At 37.4% G+C, this 23,557-nt stretch overlaps 1 protein-coding gene across 10 annotated transcripts in view; it reads left to right on the top strand.

Annotated features, from left to right (window-relative positions):
• The window catches only part of Tlk (Tousled-like kinase), an 883,856-nt gene that overhangs the window by 709,650 nt on the left and 150,649 nt on the right, over positions 1-23,557 (top strand). For 9 of the 10 annotated variants that reach the window (XM_067146736.2, XM_067146743.2, XM_067146737.2 and 6 more), the window contains 2 exons: positions 2,988-3,225; positions 3,332-3,535. In XM_067146736.2, the coding sequence (XP_067002837.1) occupies positions 2,988-3,225; positions 3,332-3,535 (442 nt within the window). The remainder of the gene's footprint in view (positions 1-2,987; positions 3,226-3,331; positions 3,536-23,557) is intronic. The other variant, XM_067146741.2, reaches the window with a different exon arrangement.

The raw sequence follows: 23,557 nt of genomic DNA on the forward strand, positions 1-23,557 counted from the left end.
AAATTCTCAGCACAGCTGACGGTGGGATTCGAACTCACTCGCCTGCCGAGTGCAGAGCTTGGCTCCATAGCCATAGCATGTTAATACGCGCGGCTATTCCACTCGGTGATACTGTTACTGAAATATAATATAAAATTGTTGATCCAAGAACAGGTATTATCAAAATCATTTACATTTGTGGAAAAAAAGTATTTATCTGAGGATGAGATTCATCATTACTACTTTGTCTCACACTTTCTTGTAGTTCAATATCACCATTTAGATATTCTCCCATCTTTATTATCAAAATATAGCTCTCCAGAATCACTGTGTATGAGGAAACATTCGATTTCTTCGTCAACAAGAGATGAATGTATACTTAAAGAAGCCATGATGGCTACACGTTCGCTGGAAAGATGTTCCACTCCATTGAAGCTGAAATGACACCAGATCGCTTTCAAAACACACGAAATGGAGTGGTATATCTGCTGTAGAGAGCTGCTTTGAGCATTTCCATGTAATCTCAAAGCATGATACTATATCGTGTTCATTTGTGAGATCGGTGAAGTACACACTGCACGGAAACGTATATATACGGATTTGGTGGATGAGGCACGGAGTTCAATAACGTATATATACGGGTTTGGTGGATGAGGCACGGATGAAGAATACTTGTACTACCACTTCTCAAAGAGTCACCATAGCCTGATCCTCCTTGATATTGGGACAAGCATACCACTAGTATCATCCTTTCCCTAGCCAAGGTGAAATTTCAAGAAAGCAAAGACCCTAAACATCTTAATAGTTTTACTTTTCCTATAAGGTCTTTACATAAATATGTGATTTTAACCTTTATTGCTGAAGAAGAGAATCCATATATTCTTGAAAAATGTGCTATCTATTCTTGAGTGTATAATGAATTCAATCTTTAAAGAAATTGATTTGGTTCTCTATTGACTAGGCGGGTGCACCAACATAACTAGATAATCTAGAGCTATGTTAAAAAACTTCTTGAACCTACTCCACTTGTATTTTCTGGCATAGAGGGACACACACCACATTTTCGTTTTCACAAGCACCCTGTCTCTACAGACTATGTGTTCCATCTGTTAATATTTTGCCTGAGGGTGAATCTTTATTAAATTTGTGCAAAAATGCTGCTGGACAGTGTAAATAGGCCAAAATTGATGATATTGGAGAGTATCGAATACCTTCTCCCTATTGTTAGCAGTCATATGGCAAATACTTGGCTGAAAGAAGTATAACCATGTCAGAAAGGACACAGTTTGAGAGCAAATGGGTGTCGGTCCAATTGCGGATAAAACGAGAGAAAAACGGCTCTGATGGTATGACCATACTTTGCGTTCAGCGCCTGGAACTGTTGTCAGCTCTGTCCTCCATTTTGATTGTGAAGGTCTACGCCCCAGAGGCCGACCGAAGGAGTGTTAGCAAGACACAATAAATGGTGACCTAAAAAATCGCCGGCCTACAACCTGCCGACGCACGAGACCGGACAAAATGACATTCAGTGACCCAGAAAGCGGACCCTGCACCAGTGGAACAGCACTAAGAAGAAGAAGAATATGATAATTTGTGTTTTCATTTATATTCAAAAACAAACTTGAAAATAATTTTAACCATCCTTCCATCAGGGCATTAGAAGAAGAATTTTAACAGTAATAAGAGTTGTTCTAATAGGTTAAACCATTCCCTATTTTGCATAAATGTGGAATATACAGAAACATGCTGGTAACAATTGATGATAAACAATCTCCTTTCTGATTGGACTGCCATATAGTAGCAAAAACAAACTACTAATCTGAGCAAGTTGACTATGCAGTTTGGGTCAAATGAGAGTAGATTTGAAGCCCACCATCAGCAAACCTGACAAATGCTAGAGATGTTCCTTGATTAAGGCCATGTCTGCTCATGTCTTCCACTTTCTCAGACCTTCATCATTAAACCCTGTACATTTTAGTGCGTTGTTAATTTTGTTTACAAGAAGGTGAATAGAGAAAATAACTTGTTTGCATGTATTATTATTTCTTTGTTGTCATAAGTTTAACCTCCTCTTTTTAAGCAGTTTGATTCTTATATGGATTGAACATGAAGTAAAATATCTTCTAGGTTAGTTGTCAATCAAAATTTGCCTGTTTTCCTTAATATTTTAGAAGGAACAATATATTTTAAATATTTGAATTGAAATATTATTTCACTGTTCCTATACACATCTAATGAACAAAGTTTAGAGGTGATCAGATTCTTTAACATTAAGAATTGACTGCCCATTATTACGTGTTCAAGCAGGGTTCAGGAACGCATTCCTTGAGGTGATGCACCTCTTTTCACGACCACTCCCAATGGAGGCAAGCTGTATGTACCTTTTTAACTATGTACCAGACGTGCTGCCATTTTTAAATCCCTTGCAACACCATAAATTGAATCTGGGCTTCGGAGGATGGCAGCTAATAATGCTGTTATACTTCAGAGGTAGACATTATGGTGGATTACCTAATTTTTTATTAAAGCAGCTCTAGTTTGAAAGAAAATTGTCCGTAAATTAACATCATATATCTGAATAATATTCTGTTTTTATACAAATCATTTATATTTGATTTTGTTTCAAATATAAACTTACCTTTAACCACTTCAGTAACTTGCGCAGTAAATTGTTGGTCGGTTTCCCTGCATAAGAAATTCTTGTTTAGCTACTTTGCTCTGTTAGTGAGCGGTAACTTCTGTTTAATGGTAGTAAGTACAGAGTTAATTTTGACAATTTTTGGGCCTGCAGTAGTTGAAGATTATCTATCCTGTCAATTTGTCAAGTACTAATAAACTTTCCACAACTGTATGGGCACACTCAAGATGGAACGTGTTTTTTCCCAAAGGAAATGTTCATTGTTCTCATTTATGGGAAACTTTGTTGTATATTTTGACGATCCTATTTTTGTTTGTTATTACCATGTATTTTCCATATATTTACTGGTATGATTTTCATCTGTTACCAGGCGGCAAGAAGAAATTACGGCTGAAAGGGAAGAAATCGATAGGCAGAAGAAAATGCTGTTGAAGAAACGTCCTTCAAACAGCGAGACCGGTCGGAAGCGTAATAGTAGTCAACATGGTCAAGGTTCCACTGTAATTCACAATGGGACTGATGCTACGTTCCTGAAACCTGATGCTGTGCCAGGTTTTTCCTTGCAGGAATATTATGAGGCTGATGAGATCCTCAAGGTAAAGAGCAAGGTGCATGGCATTTTTCTCTTAGATCTTCTTTCCTTGAATAATGAAAAGCTCTTCGGTTTCCAACTCCGTTATATTGCACGTATTAATTTCTTCTTTTCTTCAACAGTTACGTCAGAGTGCTCTCAAGAAAGAGGATGCTGACCTGCAGCTGGAGATGGAGAAGCTGGAACGTGAACGCAACCTCCATATCCGTGAGCTGAAGAGGATCCACAACGAGGACCAGTCGAGATTTAATAACCATCCTGTTCTTAATGAACGATACTTACTGCTCATGCTTTTAGGCAAGGGCGGTTTTAGTGAAGTTCACAAGGTTAGAGATTTTTTTTCTAGATTTTTCTACATTTGTTGACATCGTACCCAGCTCGCTGGAAGGAATTCATGATGATGTTTTGTTGAGTCAGAGTGCCTTACTGTACTTCAGATTTGAACATGTGCTACTGCTGCTGCTACTACTACTACTACTACTACTCTTGATTGTTGTGGCTTGTTAATTGTTAAACTGTGTTGAAACTCATACTTCTATAGTCTGTTTACGTTAACTTATACAAACACTGTAACAAAAGTATGTGTAGACAGAAATTAAGCTTATAGGCTGATTTTCTTCGTCTTCTTTCACAATATACCAAATTTACCTGATTGTAAACAGATTAAAAGAAGTAGAGACCCTGTTTCCGCAGTTCAAAAATGCCTCTCGCCTTACAATTGGTATCGTTAGCACGGCCTGTAAAGTAGACGACGCCCTTTATTGATGCAGTAGGAAGAATTTTCAAAAAATAAATAGATAAGCTGGTACAAGTAAGTTTTTCCCATCACGTACACTTGTGCCCAGTTGTTAGTTGAGACACTGTTAAAAATTGAACGTGTTAAGATTCTTGAGTTTCTTCAAAATTGTCCTGAGAAATGCTAGCTAACACATTGAACAACTCTAAAATGTAAATAAAAACTTTCCCTAAAATGTAAATAAAAACTTTCCAGTCTGTCAAACACATAACAATTACAATATCAATTATAACACTATAAACATACCTGTAAAAAAATATACACTATTATACAAAGAATGACATGTCTCGTTCTACAAGAACATCCTCAGATTCTATCAAATCACTTAAAACATGCCTAAATATATATACAGTTTTGTTTCAGTCCTGAAATAATGTTTGGTGATAACGAACTTAGCACAGAACTTAGTACAGAAGGTTTTTCATTATGGTAATATCGATTGCTTTCAACTACAAAACGAGCCTCGGAATGCAAAGAAAATACCGGATAGACACGTCTTCTCAAACATCTGCAACGTATGATGACCGTAAGGCTGATGTTCAAGTACGATGTTCTGAGAAGAAGCCCAAAAGAAAGAGTCCTAAACACAGAATTGGAACATTAAATATCCTGACCCTGACTGGCAGAAGCAAGGAGCTGATAGATATGATGGAAAAGAGGAACCTCTGTATTCTTGGCCTAAGTGAGGCAAAGTGGAAGGGAAGAGGAACAAAAAAGCTAAGAAAAGGATACAAACTGCATTGGAATGGAAATAAAACAGAAGCCAAAAATGGTGTAGGTTTTATATTAAGAGAGGACATTGATGTCATCAGTGAGGTAATATATGTTAATGAAAGAATTATTAAGTTGAACATCTCTCTTAACAAGAGTGTGCTGACAGTAGTCCAGGTGTATGCCCCACAGACTGGCTGTAACGAAGAGGAAAAAGCACAATTCCGAACTGATTTAGAAGAAGCTATAGAAAGAGAGGAAAATATCATAATAATGGGAGATCTAAATGCTCAAGTTGGATCAGACAGGCGTGGATATGAAAATGTACTAGGTCCACATGGTTATGGAGATAGGAACCCAGAAGGAGAAAGTCTTCTAGATCTATGTGTAAGGAATGGCTTGAGAATAAACAACAGTTGGTTTCAGAAGCAGCTAAGTCATAAACTAACAAGATACAGTTGGAATGGAGATACTAAAACTTTGATAGATTATTTTATATCTGACAACGAAGCAGGAAAGATCATATGTGATGTCAGAGTTATACCAAGTGAAAGCCTGGACAGTGACCACAGACTTCTCCTCGCAACAATAAAGCACATTGAAATTTATAGACCTCCGAAATCCAGGAAACCAAAAATTAAGACATGGGAGCTAAAGAAGACAGAGAAACAAGTTGAATACACAAAAAAAGTCGCCAATAAATTACCATCAGATGCATTACAAGAAGGCAACATCGAGTGGACTAGATTCAAAGAAAGCATTGTCGGAGCTGCATTAGAAGTTTGTGGTAAAACTAACAGCAAAATGAAGGGAAAAGAAACTCCTTGGTGGAACGATCGGGTGAAGATTGCTGTGAAAGTGAAAAATGAAACCAGGAAAGCCAGAGACAAAGAAATGCAAAAAGGAAGTCAAAGGAACGAATCTAGAGTAAACGAACTGCAGCAGAAATACAGAGATCAGAAGTTACAAGTAAAGAAAATTGTGGCCAAAGAAAAATAGAAAGCTTGGACTGATTTCACAGATAAACTAGAGCAAGACAGCAAAGCTAATTCTAAACTACTTTACCGAACAATACGAAATATAAGAAGAGACAATGAATACATAACAGCAATAGAGGAACCAGATGATAACATAGTTAGGGAGGAGACAGAAATAAGGAAGATCATGAAATCCTATTTTGATAATTTATACAGCAGTACTGGGAAAGACTCCAATGATGTAACCACGCAGGTCAGTTTAAGCTGCAATGATGAGCCTGACCAAGAGAGTCTGCTAACATGGAAGGAAGTAGAGACGGCCCTTAATAGTATGCCCAAAGAAAGATCTACAGGATTTGATGAACTCAGTGCAGATATGATCAAAGCAACTGGTGCAATAGGAATACAGTGGCTTCATAGAGTAATTAATGCAATATGGAAGGATAGGAAAGTCCCAGATGATTGGAAAAAGGGAATAATAATACCTCTCTTCAAAAAAGGAAGCCAGAAGAAATGTAGCAATTATAGAGGGATCACTTTATTGTCTCATGGTTTGAAAATATTTGAGAAAATACTTGAAAAAAGGCTAAGGAAAATAATAGAACCACAACTACAGGAAGAACAATATGGATTCAGAGAACACCGATCAACTACCGATCTCATATTTGCACTTAGAATACTGTTAGAAATGCATTGGGAGAAGGGCAAAGACTTAACACTAGTGTTTTTGGATCTCGAAAAAGCATTTGATAGTGTTCCAAGGAAGACTATATGGGAATGTTTAAGAAAGAAGAATGTACCCAAAGGGCTTATCCAGAAAGTTAAAATGCTTTACGAAGACTGCTGCAGTTGAGTACAGATAGGAAACGATAATTCAGATTGGTTCCAAACCACTAAAGGAGTGCAACAAGGCAGTACCCTTTCACCATTACTTTTTATCACTGTCATGGATGAAGTCATGAAAGAAATTAAGCAGAAGAACAATATGGACATCAATGCATTTGCATTTGCAGATGATGTAGTTATTTGGGGAAATACAGAGAAGGAAGTCCAGGAGAGGCTGAACACCTGGAATGAACATTTGAAAGCACACGGATTAACAATAAATAAATTGAAAACTGTTACTATGTCTGTCAACAGGCAGAAGAAGAAAGGAAAAATAATGCTGGAAGGTACACAACTGGAAACAGTAGACCAATATAAATATCTTGGGTGCATCATTTCAAGTGATAACAGAATACAGCATGAGATTAACAACCGCATTCAAAAATCAGCTCAGTTTTACCATCAAGCTCGGAACCTCCTCTGGAACGAACAAGTTCCCTTAAGATCAAAGCAGATTCTATTCCAATCATACTTCACCCCCATAATAACATATGGCCTAGAAACCTGCACAACAACCCAACAAGTGGACAGCAAACTACAAGCCACAGAAATGAAGTTCCTACGAACTGTGGTACAGAAGACAAAAAGGGACAGGGTAAGGAATGAAAGAATAAGGGAGCAAGCTGGTGTGTACCCATCCCTGAATGAAAAAGTGACAAGGGCCCGTTTGAAATGGTTTGGCCATGTCAAACGAATGGACGATGGAAGGACAGCAAAACAATGGCTACACACAGTCGTGGCCGGAAAACGACCGGTAGGAAGACCTAGGAAGAGGTGGCAGGACCAAGTGAAAGAGGACATAGGAACAAGAGGAATCAGCTGGGATGTCGTCTTGAGAGAAGAGTGGTACATGGACAGACAGAAGTGGAGAGTGCTCGTAAACCACACCCGGGCAACTGGAGTGGAAAACTGATGATGATGATGAATACTTGTAAATCATTATTTGTCATTACTTGTTCATATTATCACCTAAGTTTATGCAACTGCTTGGAGATCGTGGACTACGGGTGATGGTAGGCATACCTAAATTCCCTTTTAGGTCAGTAAGTGAATTTATAAGCCATGGCAACAGGCCTGTTACACAATTACAGTACTAGCAGTTATTTTTTACAGACCAAATACTGACCTCCATTATGAATGAGACTAATGAGTACATGAAGCTAAAAATTCAGAGAAACAGTCCATTTCAGAAGCGGTCTACATAGTGTTCATGGAACGATGTCACTGTTGAAGAACTAAAGGCCTTTGTTAGTGTAGTGATAAATATGGGAATGAAGCAGTAAGACAGAAATGCAGGACTATTTTAGTGAGGACTGTTTAGATAAACAGTTCTTACAAAGATGTGCTTTATAGGGATAGATTTTTACAAATATTTTAGAATCTGTATCTCTCCTCCCCTCAGACTGACCAGGTAGGACCACAAAGAGGCTCAAATTGAAAAACATTGGGTTTTATTTGTATACAGAATTCAGGGAATGTTTCATCCCAGGCCAAAACCTGAGTGTTGATGGAAGCACTGTAGGTTGGAAGGGCTGTATTGTATTCAAGTGTTCGTCGGCGGCGGCAGGTACTTGTTTCATAGTTTACAGATTTCCTGGCTGATAGCTCACTTCAATTCACAGCAGTTTGTGTTTAAACTTCCGGTGACTATACAAGCCAATTTTTGCATAGAACATACGTCCACACATCGTGCAGCTGAGGGACAGGGGAGATCTTGGTTGGGTTTGACGAAGTTTGCGGTCCTGTTGCTTAATATCGTCACGTGTGCGGTGTTCTTGTTCGAAGTGTTGAACTGAGGCACAGACACTTTGCCGCCAAAGTAAACAGTCCTTGGCAAGTGTTTCCCAGGTTTGTGGGTTTATTTCTGCCATCTTTAAGGTTTGTTTCAGTTAGTCTTTGAAACATCTCAGGGGGGCACCCCATGGTCTTGAACCTGAGCGAAGTTCACCAATGCTTTTACACTCTTAGCACATGCTTTCTCGAGAACTTCAACATTAGAGACGTAGTTTTCCCACTTGATGTTCACGATGGAGCATAGTTTTTGCTGGTGAAAGTGCTCCAGCTTTTTGATGTCATGGCGGTATAAGGTCCACGTTTTACAGCCATAGAGAAGTGTAGAGATGACTACAGCCTGGTATACTATTAGTTTTGTGCAAATTGTAAGATTTTATTCCTGAAGACTGTGTGATAGTCGGCCAAAGGCCGCATAGGCGGCACAGAGCCTGTTTTCCACATCCTGTTCTGAAGTACAGCTCTTTGACAAGATACTTGCAGGGTAAGTGAAGAGGTCTACTTGTTCTAGTGTGGTGTTTGAGATGGTCAAGTTAAATTCTGGAATTTTAGTCCCTGGTGCAGGTTTTTTTGGCATTGATGGCGAGGCCAAAAAGGTCATATGCATCCTGGAAACTGTTGACCAACTGTTGCAGCTCCTCCTGTGTAGGAGCCGGTGATGCGTTACCATCAGCATATTGCATTTCAGTTACTCTAGTAATACTGGTATGTCTTCGCGAGTGAAGTCTGGCCAGTTTGAAGAGGCCACCATCAAAGCTGTATTTAATCTCTACGCCGGGGTTGTCTGTTGTTTCATAAAGCATGGCCGCCAGATACAAGGCAAACCGAGTTGAGAGCTTGTACGCAACCCTGCTTCAATCCATGTGTGATTGGGAATGGTTCGGAGAAGTTGTTTTGATGGAGAATCTGTCCAGTCATACCATCATGAAATGCTTGCACCAGGCTCGCCCGCAGAATGCTCAGGACAGCCTAAGCGACTCAGAACTGCCCACATAGCGAGTCTTGGAACACTATTGAAGGCCTTTTCCAGGTCATAAAACACAAGATAGAGAGGCTTCTGTTGTTCTTGTTACAACAAGCAAAAACCAACCAAGTGGCAACTTCGTATTTATGTACTTTCTGACTCTTTTACTGGGGATGTGTGTGCAATGGAACCTTACTATGGTGCAGTGACAACACAAGCACTTTTTAGGCCTGATTTACCTTTTACTGTTAGGTTCGTCATCCATTTGGTAACAAAAATTTTGCAGGCTACCAATAAAACAGATTGTCATGTCTTCACAGACCGGTTTTGTACTAGTTATGAGTTGATAGCTGAACTGTTGAAGTTGAAAGTCCACATTACAGGAAAGGCCTACCTCCCCAGGTGAAAAACGAAGCAACCAAGAAACTGAACCAGCATAACATAGAAGCAATGAGAAAAGATATCTCGTGTAGTTTGGAGGGACAAGAGAATTATTCCCATGCTGTCTACATTCTTCGACAATTTATAAATCTAATTGTGGATCCGTATTGAGCAACGTATATCTTTCTAAAATAATGTTTATTTGAGAGTCCTCCTTTTCAATACATTTTTTTATTAATTTACATAAATATTTTTACATTATTGTTATGTCTTAAGTGGGACATGTTTCATCTACTTTTAAGGCATCTTCAGCCTCTGCTCCTACTAAGATCAAAATAGCCAGGGTCCTGGGATTTGTTTAATAATAAAATACCTAAAATGGTTAAGCTGACATGAATTATTTTAACTAAAATTTGTTTAATGTTTATTCTATATTCTGTAGAAACATCTGACTGATGTGAATTGTTATGACTAGTGAATTGTGTTTACATGTCCTATATATAAAAACATTTAGCTTGCATACAATTTCTCTGTCTGAAAAGGGGTAAGTTTACAATTATTGTACATTTGATACAAACATGATTGATATTCTTTAAAGACTTGTGATGAGATTGGTTGGTTTGGGTTATTTAGTCTGTAATAACCAATGGGGGTGCACCTTGGGAGTAGAATTGGGTACCGTTTTCGTAAGATATTGTATGATCTGTTGTCGGAACGTTGCTTTATGGTGATTAAAAGTATGTAAAATCTTGCCGCCTGTCACTGTGTGGGTTGTGGGGGGGGGGGGGGCTATTGAGAGTCCCTTCGCTTCTTTTGCGGCTGGCTTGGTCTTGTGACACTTTCTGTCCGACTGGCGATGACTAATTCCCTTCCTGACTCTCTGCTCACATTTCTGCCCCTTTCAGTTCCTCACAGTCAATTTCTGTATTTTCCCACCATATATGTTAAAATTCAGAATGTAACCAGTTTCACAGTCAGCCAATACAAAAAGTTTCAAACCAAAACTTGTGACACATGACATTTCCAAATATTGGGATATTTATGAGAGGATCTAGGCTCTAGTTATCCGGAACACTTCGTTTCCTTACGTGACTAGTCAGCATAGAGAATGAAAAGGAAAAGGGGAAAAAAAAAAAAAAAAAAAAAGTCATCTCTGCCTTATCTACATCAAACAGTACCATGTCTTCAGTTGCTGTTGTGAAACATTAGGGGTAGCCTGCACCTCGGAAAAGTATTTTTCTCCTTTGAAATATAGGAAAACAAATCTATCATGAATAAGGTAATGAATATTTCATATTCGGTAAAATTTTCATTCAGGTTATGATCATCCCTAATGCCAGACTGGGTTGGGTCGAAATCATGTTTCAATGGTGTAAAATTAGCATCTTTTACCCAGATTTTATGAGAAACTGTATTTGGTGGCTTGATTGTTTCCTCCCCATACGAGCAGGCTGGTTTTCTGCTTCCTGTTCCTCCCCACTTCCAAATAAATCACTCCTGCTATCACTTTCCATAGAATCATTCACTAAGATATCAACTTCTCTATCTTCGTAACACACTCCTCCTCATTACCTAAAACATCTAAAATATAATCATCAGTCAAACTCTGTTTACTAGTAGATGCACTCCTCTTGGGCGACCAAAGACAAAGGCAACTGATGAGATTATTATAAGGATATGGTTCTCGCGATGTACATATTTTCCAGAGTCACTTTCTTATAAACTCTCCTACTTTCTATGAGAGTCGCACATCTTGGTAGCCCTATACTGTCATTCATAATCAATTCTCAGCTCCAGCAAGCTGTTTTATACGGTAGTTCTTCTTTCTGCTCCTTTACTTGTTGAAACATACATACCTCAGCAGATTTTCACATAAATTGAGAGGCAACTTCTTGCTGACATTGAAACGTAACGTTAAGCATTTACTTTCCTTACATAAAAGATGTTACCTAATTTGTTGTGGGGTTTTACTGTACAGGATCCTACATCAGTAGTTTGGATACTTTACAGCAGTGATCTACATAGAGTGGGTTTTTTTTAAAGCCCTACAATGGAATAATAACTTACAGTTTTATACGATCATTGAATATTGAATTAGTGTGTGGTACATAAATACAGGGTGTAGGGAAAATACCGTCCAATAATAATACTCCTTGATAAAGGAGATCCCGCCAACTAAAATGAATCGTAATTTATGAGCTTCATATCCGTATTGTTGACTCGCACAAGTACAAAGAGGAGAAGAACTCCAACATAACGAATATGTATCGTAATATACCTACACAGAAAACCATAAAAATGAATGAGTCCAATTTAAAAATCTACACTAATCTAAGCACTTTAGAAATAGAAGAGTTTATAAAACTATTCGAATTTGGCATCACTAACAACTATTTTAAGTTCCACGATACTATTTATCAATAGCAAGGTCTACCGATGGAATCTCCTGCCCCAGGCATACTAGCCGAAATCTACATAGTTCATTTGGAGCATCAATCAATCAGTAATATAAATAACATATTTTTCTGGTGCCAATTTGTTGATGACATTTTTGTTATCATTGATAATATATTTACCAATGAAACCAACATATTGAACCAATTGAATACAATAGACCCTCACATAAAATTCACTAAAGAAATAGAAAACAACCGTACCCTAAACTATTTAGACATATCCATAACCAGACATGAAAGTCACCTATCTTACAGAACATATAGAAAACCCACACACACCTCTAATACAATTAAAATGGATTCCACTCATCCCAATATAAAAAAAAGAGCAGCATACTATAGCATGATACATAGGGCATTTAGCATACCGTTAAAAACAGAAGAATTAAACAAAGAATTACAACTAACTCATGAAATAGCCAAACACAATGGGTATAACAAAGAAATGATTAACAAAATTATTCGTAAAATAAAATTTCAACCCGAATCAAAATTAACAAAAACAAGAAAAATCCAAGAAAAATAATGTATTATTTACCTTCAATAATATGCATATATATACCATAAGTAACGTGTTCAAAAAAATACAACTTGAAAATAGCATATAAAACTACATACAACAGTGCCAATATCACTCATAACGCTAGAACAATCAACAGTAATAATAAATACAACCATTCAGGGTTATATCGGATAAAATGCAACAACTGTGACACCAGCTACATTGGACGTACCAGTAGGAACTTTCAAATCCGTTATAATGAACACCTAAATGCCATAAAACACAATCATTTTTACTCCATAGTCCAATATATCGGAGATTATAAACACAAATTCACAAATATAAAAAATGACATGCAAATTCTGAATATAAACCTCAAGGGCCCCTTGCTCAACACAACAGAAGAATTTTACATTACTCTAGATCAATACACCAACCCTAATTTCAATATAAACAAAATCACAGAAAAAAACAAATATCATCTTTAATACAGTCATTCCTTCCGTAAGAAATGCTTATCTAACAGAATCAATAAGCAAAACTTGACACGCGGCAGAGAACCACGGGAAGACACACCCAACTCCACCCGTACCCCCTCAACAGCCACTCCTCCCACCCCTCCGACCCTTCCCCTCACAGCAAACGGCCTTAGCCCGAGACGAACGCGCAGCAGTACACAACATGCTCCCAAACCATGTACAGAGATGCCAACTATTACGATTCAATTATAATAATTACGAATTATCCATCATAATTACGCCTTTACGAATCACACACCACAAATTACGATTTTTTGTTGATTTTTAAGTCTAAGATATGAAGTGTTCAAAAGGATACACAAGGAATGCCATTACAACTTGAATTCTCAGAATATTATTTTCGGATTTCTCACTAATCACTTACACCCCTTTCCCGTTCCTCGTTTAAGAATATTTCGAGTTTTCACGCCCCGAACGCAGTGTGTGCTTCCAGTACCGGAAAAATAGGCACCTGTGAAGTGGTATATCTTGCAGAGTTGTTGTCTTTGTTCGTCACATGATCAGATTTCCATGCAAATATGCGAGTTCTTTTGTCTTTGTATTTCTCTTACAATGATCCTTGGTCTTTGCTTTGGCGGCAAAGTGGTGACAAACTCCCTTTCATTGTGAATACTGTGCGCGTGACTGTTGAAGAAGTATTTATTGCTATTTCGGTTGCCAAATTTACATATTTTGCTCTTACAGGATACAGTATATGTTAATCATGTGTTACGAGATGTGAAAGTTTTGAAATGAAGCAATTTCTTGTGCAGGAAAATACGTGTGATGACGTTACCGTGACTAGTGATGCTAATAATAAACAAAAATGGTTCAATACTCGAAAGAATGGCCCTGTTTACGGTTTTCCTCAAAATCTCATTTCACATGTGTTTTGTAGTGTGTGTAGCCACGATCTTTCAGATGCTCATAATGAGGGAGAACAAGATGGTTGAATTTTATGTTGTTCATTGATTATTCAATTATATGTAAGTTAATAATAATAATAATAATGTTTTTTTCGTCGCCATAAGACCTATCTGTGTCGGTGCAACGTAAAGCCCCTAGCAAAAAAAAAAAGAATGTGTGTTATTTATCAAATCAAATCAAAATCTCTTTATTTGCAAATGAGGTGTCTACCTCGGTGGCAAATGGTACACTAAAATACATTATTGTCAAGTACTAAATATTAAATTAACAAGAAAATTTTCCTATAATACAGTATTATACAATTTACGGGAACAATTTTTTCTGTTATACACTCAGCTCATCCTTAATAAATTTATATTGTTTACAAAATTGTACTTATAATATCTCCTGTACTACTTACAAATATAGTCAACTGATATACAGTATGTGGAATTACTTCAAATGATACTATACAACTGGTATAAGATTAAACTTTACATTATTGCATTTATTTATTTATTTATTTATTTATTTATTTATTTATTTATTTATTTATTTATTTATTTATTTATTTATTATTTTTTTACCCATTCTGGAACTAAAGTAGCATAACGACCTGCTGCGTCTTAACCAGAGCCCCTTTTGCCACCACTTTTAAGAGTTCCAGAAGGGCCTTCACAGCTACCATAGCGGTCCCACGGTCCTCAAAGTCCCCACTGTACTTCACCCCTACAGGCAGTCCCCTACTTTGGCTGTCCAAACTCCTTAGACCAGGGGATGGAATTAATTTATTCACACACATTTTTTTATTTACAATAACCTGCACTGGTCGAATGCCCAGTAACACTTCATTTATTTTCTCTGTTGCTGTTTATTCTCTTCTTGAATATCTGTACAGATTTTGGAAAAGGGTCAAACACTACTCCTGGTAAACTGTTCCACTCCTTCACACCCTTCCCAATGAACGAAAATTTACCCCAATCACTTCTGCTAAAATTCCTTCTAATTTTATATTTGTGGTCTGTCCTGCCGATATAATTATTTTCCAACTGAAGCCTCTCACGGATATCTCCCCATGCTTCTTCTCTTGTATAGGCTCTATATAATCCTATAAGTCTAGTTTTCTCCCTTCTCTTAGTTAAAGTTTCCCACCCAAGTTCCTTTAACATTTCTGTTACCCTACTCTTTCTTCTGAAATCCCCTGTTACAAATCTTGCTGCTTTCCTCTGCACACTATATATTTCTTTTATTAGGTATACTTGGTGAGGATCCCAAACACTGTTTGCATATTCCAATAATGGACGAACCATACCTAAGTAACTTTTTTCTTTTAATTCTTTATTGCATCCTTTAAGTAGCCTTATTCCAGTGCAAATTACTTTCAAATCTCACACCTAAGTATTTGCACTTGCCATCTTTTGGAATAACTACCTCATCCAAAGTATATTCAAATTCAGTTTTAAAGCTCCTGTTTGTAAAAGTTGATTTGCCTCCATTAACCCCTATGCACCCGTAAGCGGACTGGTACGCGCTCGAGCTGCTGGGCCAGGACTCCACAAGCGGACTGGTACGCCGGGATGCAAGGTCGCATATTGGAGACATTTGTGACATCTTTTGGTTTTTTCCAGAAACATTTCTAATTGAAATCTTTTCTTGGTGTCTCAAAATGTCACCAGAGTGCTCTGGTATGCTTCTTTGGCAAAGAGAATTGATTAAAATATCGATCGAGAAATCTGTATTCTCTGTTCGCAAGATGGCTGAGAAGGAAGTTGCTTGCTCGCGCGAAATGCTCAGTAATAACGAATTTCAAAGCATATTTGATGTTTTAGGCTCTGATTTCAGCAGTGTTAGTGAGGAAGAAGTTATTAGTGACCCTGTGCATGAATGAACACGAAATATTTCACCAGAGATCTTTCGCGTAGTAACATCGTACGACATGGAATGCGGAATGAATTTTCTCCCGCCCCTCACGATCCGATTGCGACTGCCGGATTTGAAACTACGATCTTGGTACCTGGTACACTTTACCACTGATCCTCAGACTGAATCTTAATAATAATAATAATAATAATAATAATAATAATAATAATAATAATAAATCTTTCTTTACTTTTTTTTTTTTACGCCCACATTGGAGCACTTAAATCAGACTACAACAAATTTGTCTTCCTTTTCTTCTCCCAAAAAGTCTTGAGTCTGGTTGACCTGGCTGCCCTCTCCGCATCCGTTATAACATATTGTTTCGTCTGTACAGTGGTCAGAGGAAGCCTGATGCATTTATTCTTCAAAATACTTTTCTCGCCTCTGTTTTCTATGGTTTGCATGGTAATATTCAACTCCTCCAAATCACTTTGAACTTCTTTAAACCAATTGTTTTTTGATTTACTATTCCAAAAGTAATTAAATAATTGTTTTAAAACTCTGTTATCACTTAGTCAAAATATATGACAAAAAAAGGCAATTCTTCTTTTTCTCATCGTGTCTGTGATGGACTCACTTTCCCGATAGATAACCTCATTCGGCAACAATCTCCACTATCCATCCACCTGATGTTTCTTGTTTATGATCGTCCTGAGTATCCTTCGATTAACTCGTTGTAAGCATTCTGTTGTTGATCTAGTATTGAGTTTAAATAATGTTTCACAAGCATAAGTTGCTTCTGGTTTAATAACAGAGTTATAATGCCTAAATTTAGCATTAATCGAAAGACATTTCTTTTTGTATGTAGGCCAAGTTATCCGTTGTGCCTGCTTCAGTTTATATATTCTGCTCTCTATTGATGGTTTTTCATTGCAATTCCAAGTGAGATTTTCACCCAAATATTTAAATGTACTTACAATTTCAATTTGTTTATTATTATTATTTAATAATAGCTCTAAATTTAGAGTTCTGAAAGTAGGCATTATTCTTGTTTTATCATACGAAATTTGCAGTCGAACTTTTTTCGCTACATTTGCAAGTTCTTCCAATTGAACTTTAGCCTCTTTGAAACCATTTGCCAGTATCGCAAGATCATCTGCGAATGCCAAGCAATTTTGTTTGATATTTTTTCCAATTTTTGACTTTTGGAGGACATACCTTAGTCTACTCTTGCATGACCTTTTCCAATACACATCATCATCATAATCATCATCATCATCATCATTTCCCTTTATCCAGCTGTAGCCGGGTAGGGACAAATGTGGTTCCTCTCCACTTTCTTCGGTCTTTCCACCACTCCTCTTCCAACACTGTGTCCCAGTCCAGGTTTCTTTCTATAATGCCGCGTTGGATGGTATCCTTCCATCTCAATCGTGGTCGTCCACGGCCTCTCCTTCCTTGAATTTGCATTTCCATCACCTTTTTTGGCATTCTTTCATCGCTCATTCGCTTTATGTGCCCAAACCATCTTAGTCGGCTCTTCTCTATTCTATCATTCATTTTTTCCACTCCACTTTCTTCCCGGATTTTCTCATTCCTTGTTTTGTCTCTTCTACTCTTCTGTATCATACTCCTCAAGAATTTCATTTCGGCTGCCTGTATTCGACTCTCATCCTTCTTTGTCATTGTCCAAGTTTCTGCTCCGTAAGTTGTTATGGGTACGTAATACATCTTGTACATAGTATCCTTTCCTTCCATTGGCACATCTTTGTCCCATAACATATTTCTTACACTATGATAGAAACAACTTCCAGCTTGAATCCTTTTACTAATCTCAGCATCCAGTCGAGCATTCTCCATTAATTCACTCCCCAGGTATTTAAACGTTTCCACTACTTCCAGGGACTTGTCTGCAAGTCTAATCTGACCTTTCCCTTCTTTCTCCCCTCTAGTCATAACAAGAGTTTTACTCTTTTCTACACTTATTTTCAATCCACATTCTTCAATCTTCCCATTCACCACATTCAACTGTTCTTGAACCTTCCTGTCGTCTTCTCCCCAAATCACAATATCATCTGCAAATAACATCATGTTCATTTCTCTTCCTCCATATGCTGCTTTTGCCATTCTCATGATGTCATCCATTACTATAGTAAACAGGATTGGTGATAGAACACTTCCCTGTCTCAGCCCACTAGTTATTTTGAACCAACTTGTCCTGCGAACTTGTGTTTGCACGCAACTACAACATTCCTTATACAATGCCATGATCATTTTTATTAATCCCTGTCCAATTCCTTTTTGCACCAGACTGTCCCAAACGTTCGTCCTAGGGACACTGTCATATGCCTTTTCAATATCAATGAATGTCATCACCATATCATTCCCGTACTCCCAATGCTTTTCCATTAGTTGTCTCATAATGAAAATGGGCTCTATTGTTAACCTTCCACTTCTGAAACCAAACTGATTTTCCTGTATCTGCTTCTCAACCCTAAACCTTATTCTACTTTCCAGTATCCTTTCCATTATCTTAGCAACATGGGATATTAGAGTAATTCCCCTGTAGTACTTCAAAACTTTCTTATCACCTTTCTTGAAAATTGGGATGATTATTCCTTTTTGCCAATCCTCAGGGACCTCCTTATTCTCCCAGACATTCCTGAGAATCCGATATGTCCACTGCAGGCCTACAGCTCCAGCTCCCTTTATCATCTCCACTGAAATTTCATCTATTCCAGCAGTTTTTCCATTTTTCATCTTTCTTACTGCCATTTCAATTTCATTCATTGTAATTTCTTTATCCATTTCTTCGTCAACTAATTGCCTTTCCTGGTCGTCCATTGAATGACTGTCATCCGTTCTTATGTTCAGCAGCTTCTGAAAATACTCTCTCCATCTATTTCTTCTGACTTTGTTAAAATTATGCCACCTTCATCCTTCACAAATCTGGTGTTTACTTGATCTCTCTTTTTGTTTCTTAAGATACCATACAGTAATTTCTTGCTGCCCTGCGTATCATCTCTCAATGTCTGTGTAAATAAGGCCCAGCTTTTCCTCTTTTCTTCCTCCACTACTTTCTTGGCCAAATTCTTTGCCTCGACATATTTTCTTCTACTTTCTTCAGTCTTATGTTTTCCATGCTTTCCATGCCATTTTCTTTTCCTTCACTTTAATCTTTACCCTATCATTCCACCAGTGTGTTTCTTTGTCTTTCACATTTCCTGATGTTCTACCACACACCTTTTCTGCACATCCAACCAGTGCTTCCTTAAATCTTTCCCATTCCTTTGTCCTGGGTACCAAGGGTATTATTTCCCTTTGAAATTCTTCTTGTATGCTTTTCTCCTTCAACTTCCATGCTTTAATTCTTTTCTCTCTTCTTAATTGGGGTTTTTCAATCTTTCCAACTTTCAATTTTCCTATCACAACTCTATGATCTCCACCAAAGGCTTCTTCAGGCATGGCTGTTACATCTACAAGGTTCTTCCGGTGTTCTTTTTCTATGATTATATAATCAATCATGGTCTTTGTCCGTCTGTCTCCCCAGCCATACCTTGTAATCTTCTGACTGTTCTTCTTCCTAAACCAGGTGCTTCCAACAATCATTTGATTCCTCATGCAAAAATCCACCAACAACTCACCTTCTGGATTTACATTTCCATATCCAAAGGGCCCTACAACATCTTGGCGAAAGTCCATCTCCCTGGCGACGGCCTGTTGTAATTGCAAATTATTTAGATAACTCATTTCTGAATCTAACTTTAGATTGAGTATTCTTAAGAGTCATACCAATCAGGCTAATAAGTTTGGAATGTAGACCAAATTCCTGAAGGACATTCAACAGTGATTCACGATGTATACTATCATACGCCTTTTGAAAATCAACAAACGTAATAACTAAATTTTTATTTCTAGATCTATGATGTTTCATAATCCATTTTAAACTGATGATTTGGTCAGGGCAGCTTCTTCCTGGACGAAATCCACCTTGATATTCCCCTAGTTCACACTCAAGATGACCCTGTATTCTGTTATAGATATTCTTAGATAAAATCTTATATGTAATATCCAATAATGATACTCCCCGATAATTATTTGGATCAGATCTATCGCCCTTTTTATGCAATGGTTGAATTATTGCCATATTCCACTCTTCAGGCATTGTAGCAGTATTGCAAATATCTTTAAGATTTTTATGTAGATTCTGAACGGTTTAGTCATTAGCATTCTTCCATACCTCTGCGACGATTTGGTTCTGTCCCGGTGCTTTATAATTTTTAAGGGAATCAATTGCTGCTCGTACTTCATTATAAACGGGCGGTGTAACCTTTTCTAAAGGTATCCTCTTTTTGGATGTGTGTCATATTGCAGATATTCTGAAGGTTCCTCACTATTAAGTAAGTTCTCAAAGTATCTAGCTAAAATTTCTGCATTATCTTGATTAGTATGTGCCTGTTTTCCATTAGTATCTCTCATTAGGAGTGTTGGGGGAGTATAATTTGTTTGGTATTGCCGAAATGTTTTATAGTAATCTCTTGTCTTATGTTGAGTAAATGCTTCGTCAATAGAGTGTAACATCTCCGTGTGATAATTTCTCTTAACCCTTCGGATGATTTTGGCCGTATGTCGTCTAGCAGTAACAAGTTCTTCGCGTGACTGTTCTGTTTTCCGTTGTTGATCAATCAATCATGCCTTGTGTCGGTGTTGAATCGCTGCATCGCACACCTCATTCCACCAAGCATGTTTTTTCCTCTTTTTAACGAGAGCGTTTTCCTCAGCAATGGTTTTTAGCTTGTTAATTACCGTTCCCAAATCATCACTTAGATAGGTTTTAGATTGTTCATAATATAATTTATTATTGATGAGATAGCTAGGGTCATATGTTTTCTTTCTATTACATTTGGAGAGAATGCGTTTCTTTTTTGGAGTTAATTTTATTTTAATTTTGGACAAATAATGATCTGAATCAATGTCCACTCCACGGAGGACCCTCACATTGTAAATATCCTTATGGCAGTTCTTATCCATAGCTACATGATCAATTTGGAACTCCCCTAATTTAACATTAGGGCACTTCCAAGTCATCAGTTTATGTGGTCGTCGTTTGAATCGTGTGGTTTCCAAAAGTAGCCCATGATCAATACAAAGGTCGATCAATCTCTGACCATTCCAGTTAGTTAGATGATGAGGTGGCCACTTACCTACAACATTACGAAACTTTTTCTCACGGCCTATTTTAGCATTGAAATTGCCAAGCATGATTTTAATATGGTTATCGGAAATGGATGATAATAATTGGTCTAGTTCTTCCCAAAATTTGTCTGTGCTTCCCTGTTGGTCCTGTTTTTTTCATTCGTTGGAGCATGGACGTTTATCAATGCGTACGTTTTATTCTCTACTTTGTCATCAATGCCGTTCGGGGAGAGGTGGAAGAAAAATCTTCAATTGAATCTAAGATACTAGTATGAACCAAAAAGCCGACTCCAAACTGAGGAACATTCTTTAGTACTCTTTCACCTGGGGGACCCTTGTATTGGCGATATCCCCCTGACTCAAGGGGGTCTTGATCCGTATTACACAATTCTTGAAGAGCAGTTATCAGTATCTTATGTTGATCTAAGACGTCTGTGAGATGTTTTAATTTGCCCACTTTCATTAATGAATTTATGTTCACTGTAGTTAAATATGAGAACTGTCCTGATTTATTAAATTTAAGTTTCCTCTTGATAGGCTGGGTCTGCATGTTGTTTAATGGGTTGCAGGCGCTCCGACTCGCCTTGGTCTTCTATGTGACACCTCACCGTATCCGAATGGTGTCTTTGTTTGGATCTGATGATCGTGTGTATCCAAACCGGTGGATATTTTATTAGAAGACTAATCATAATAGGCTGATTGTCTGATCAATGATCAATACATTTCTGACAGAAGTCAGGGCTTACAATGCCAGATGTGATCTGGCAAGGTGATGAATGGTGAATGATGGGTGATGAAAGATGAATTGTGAAGAAGGCTTTTTGCCTTATTTCATCCTAATAATAATAATAATAATAATAATAATAATAGACAAAGTTATTAGAGAGTGGGAAAAGGATATCAAGGGTGTGAACATCGGAAATTTGGGAAGCAAGGTCAATGTGAAATGTTTAGCATTTGCTGATGATCTCGCAATCATTGCTAAGACCAAGGATGAAACAAGGTATGCCATACAGAGACTACACAATATAGCATCAAAGGCAGGCCTCCAGATATCCTACGAGAAAACCAAGTACATGGAAAATCTACGTCAAAATAGCAAAAGAACTCCGCTAGAGATGGAAAACGGCACAATTTCACAGGTGCCCTCCTTCAAATACCTTGGAGAAATTATACTACCATCAGGATTAGACAGTAGTGCCAATGTAGAAAGAAACACCAAACTACATAAGGCATACAGACTGACGTGGAATTACTACAACAAAAGAGTCATATCGCGTAATGCAAAATTACGACACTACAAGACAGTTGTATTGCCCGAAGCTTTATATGCCTCAGAAACCATATGCTTAGGTGGTCACTCTAAAATTACAGAAATTGAAAAGCAGGAGCGGAAAATTCTCAGGAAAATTTATGGTCCTACGAGAGAAAATGGAATGTGGATTAAGAGGAAAACAGCGGACCTCTACTCCTTCACCGACAGGTTTACTGATGCTGTACGGAAAAGGCGCCTTAATTTCTATGGCCATATCTACAGAATGAACAGCGACAGACTAACTAAAAGATTATTCAAAGTAATCAACTCAAAGAAGGTCAAAATAAAATGGCTAGAAGAAACTAAGGCGGACCTCCAAGAAATAAATATTACAGACGACATCATGGAAAATCGTGGAGCTTTTAGAACCAAAGTAGCTAATCATAAATTTAGGGAGAAACCAAAAAAGACAACTGGTAGGAAGTGGTCGACAGAATGCAAGATGCAACACAGTGCATTCATGAAGAGATTTTGGGAGGATAAGAAGGCACAAACCATCAAACCAACTATCAAGTTCAAATGCGCTCTATGAATGGGCATAACGAAGGAATAATAATAATAATAATAATAATAATAATAATAATAATAATACACCGAGTGAGACATATGGCACATATAGGTTCGAATCTCATCATTCGCTTACTCGTGATTTGTTTTCCCATTAGTTCCTTATGTCCACATCAGGAAAATGTTAGGCTCATGTCATATTGGTTTTCTATTATTTCCTTATTTCAAAATCAGGCAAATGTTAGGCTCGTGTTGTAGAATTAAGGCCATAACACACACTAAAGAACATCCAAGGTGAGATAAGTTAATGGAAATTTTAAGATTTCAAAGGAATTTTGTGTGTGTTATATTTCTAAATTGTTCTGTTTTTTGTGTCATGAGCAATAGCGTGGAATTTCTCATTAATATAAAACAAGTCCCGTGATAATACGCGCAGTCGATCACCCACCATACTTTTAAAGATAAAAATTTCATTGTTCCGTATTGAAAAGTATCACAATTAAATTGAAATAATAAATATGGTAGTTCAACCTATTCAAAGCAAGTAAATAAGAGATGTAGAGATTACATTCTTATTTAATTA

This window comes from Anabrus simplex, chromosome 5 (assembly GCF_040414725.1).
Source record: "Anabrus simplex isolate iqAnaSimp1 chromosome 5, ASM4041472v1, whole genome shotgun sequence".
Lineage (NCBI taxonomy): Eukaryota > Metazoa > Arthropoda > Insecta > Orthoptera > Tettigoniidae > Anabrus > Anabrus simplex.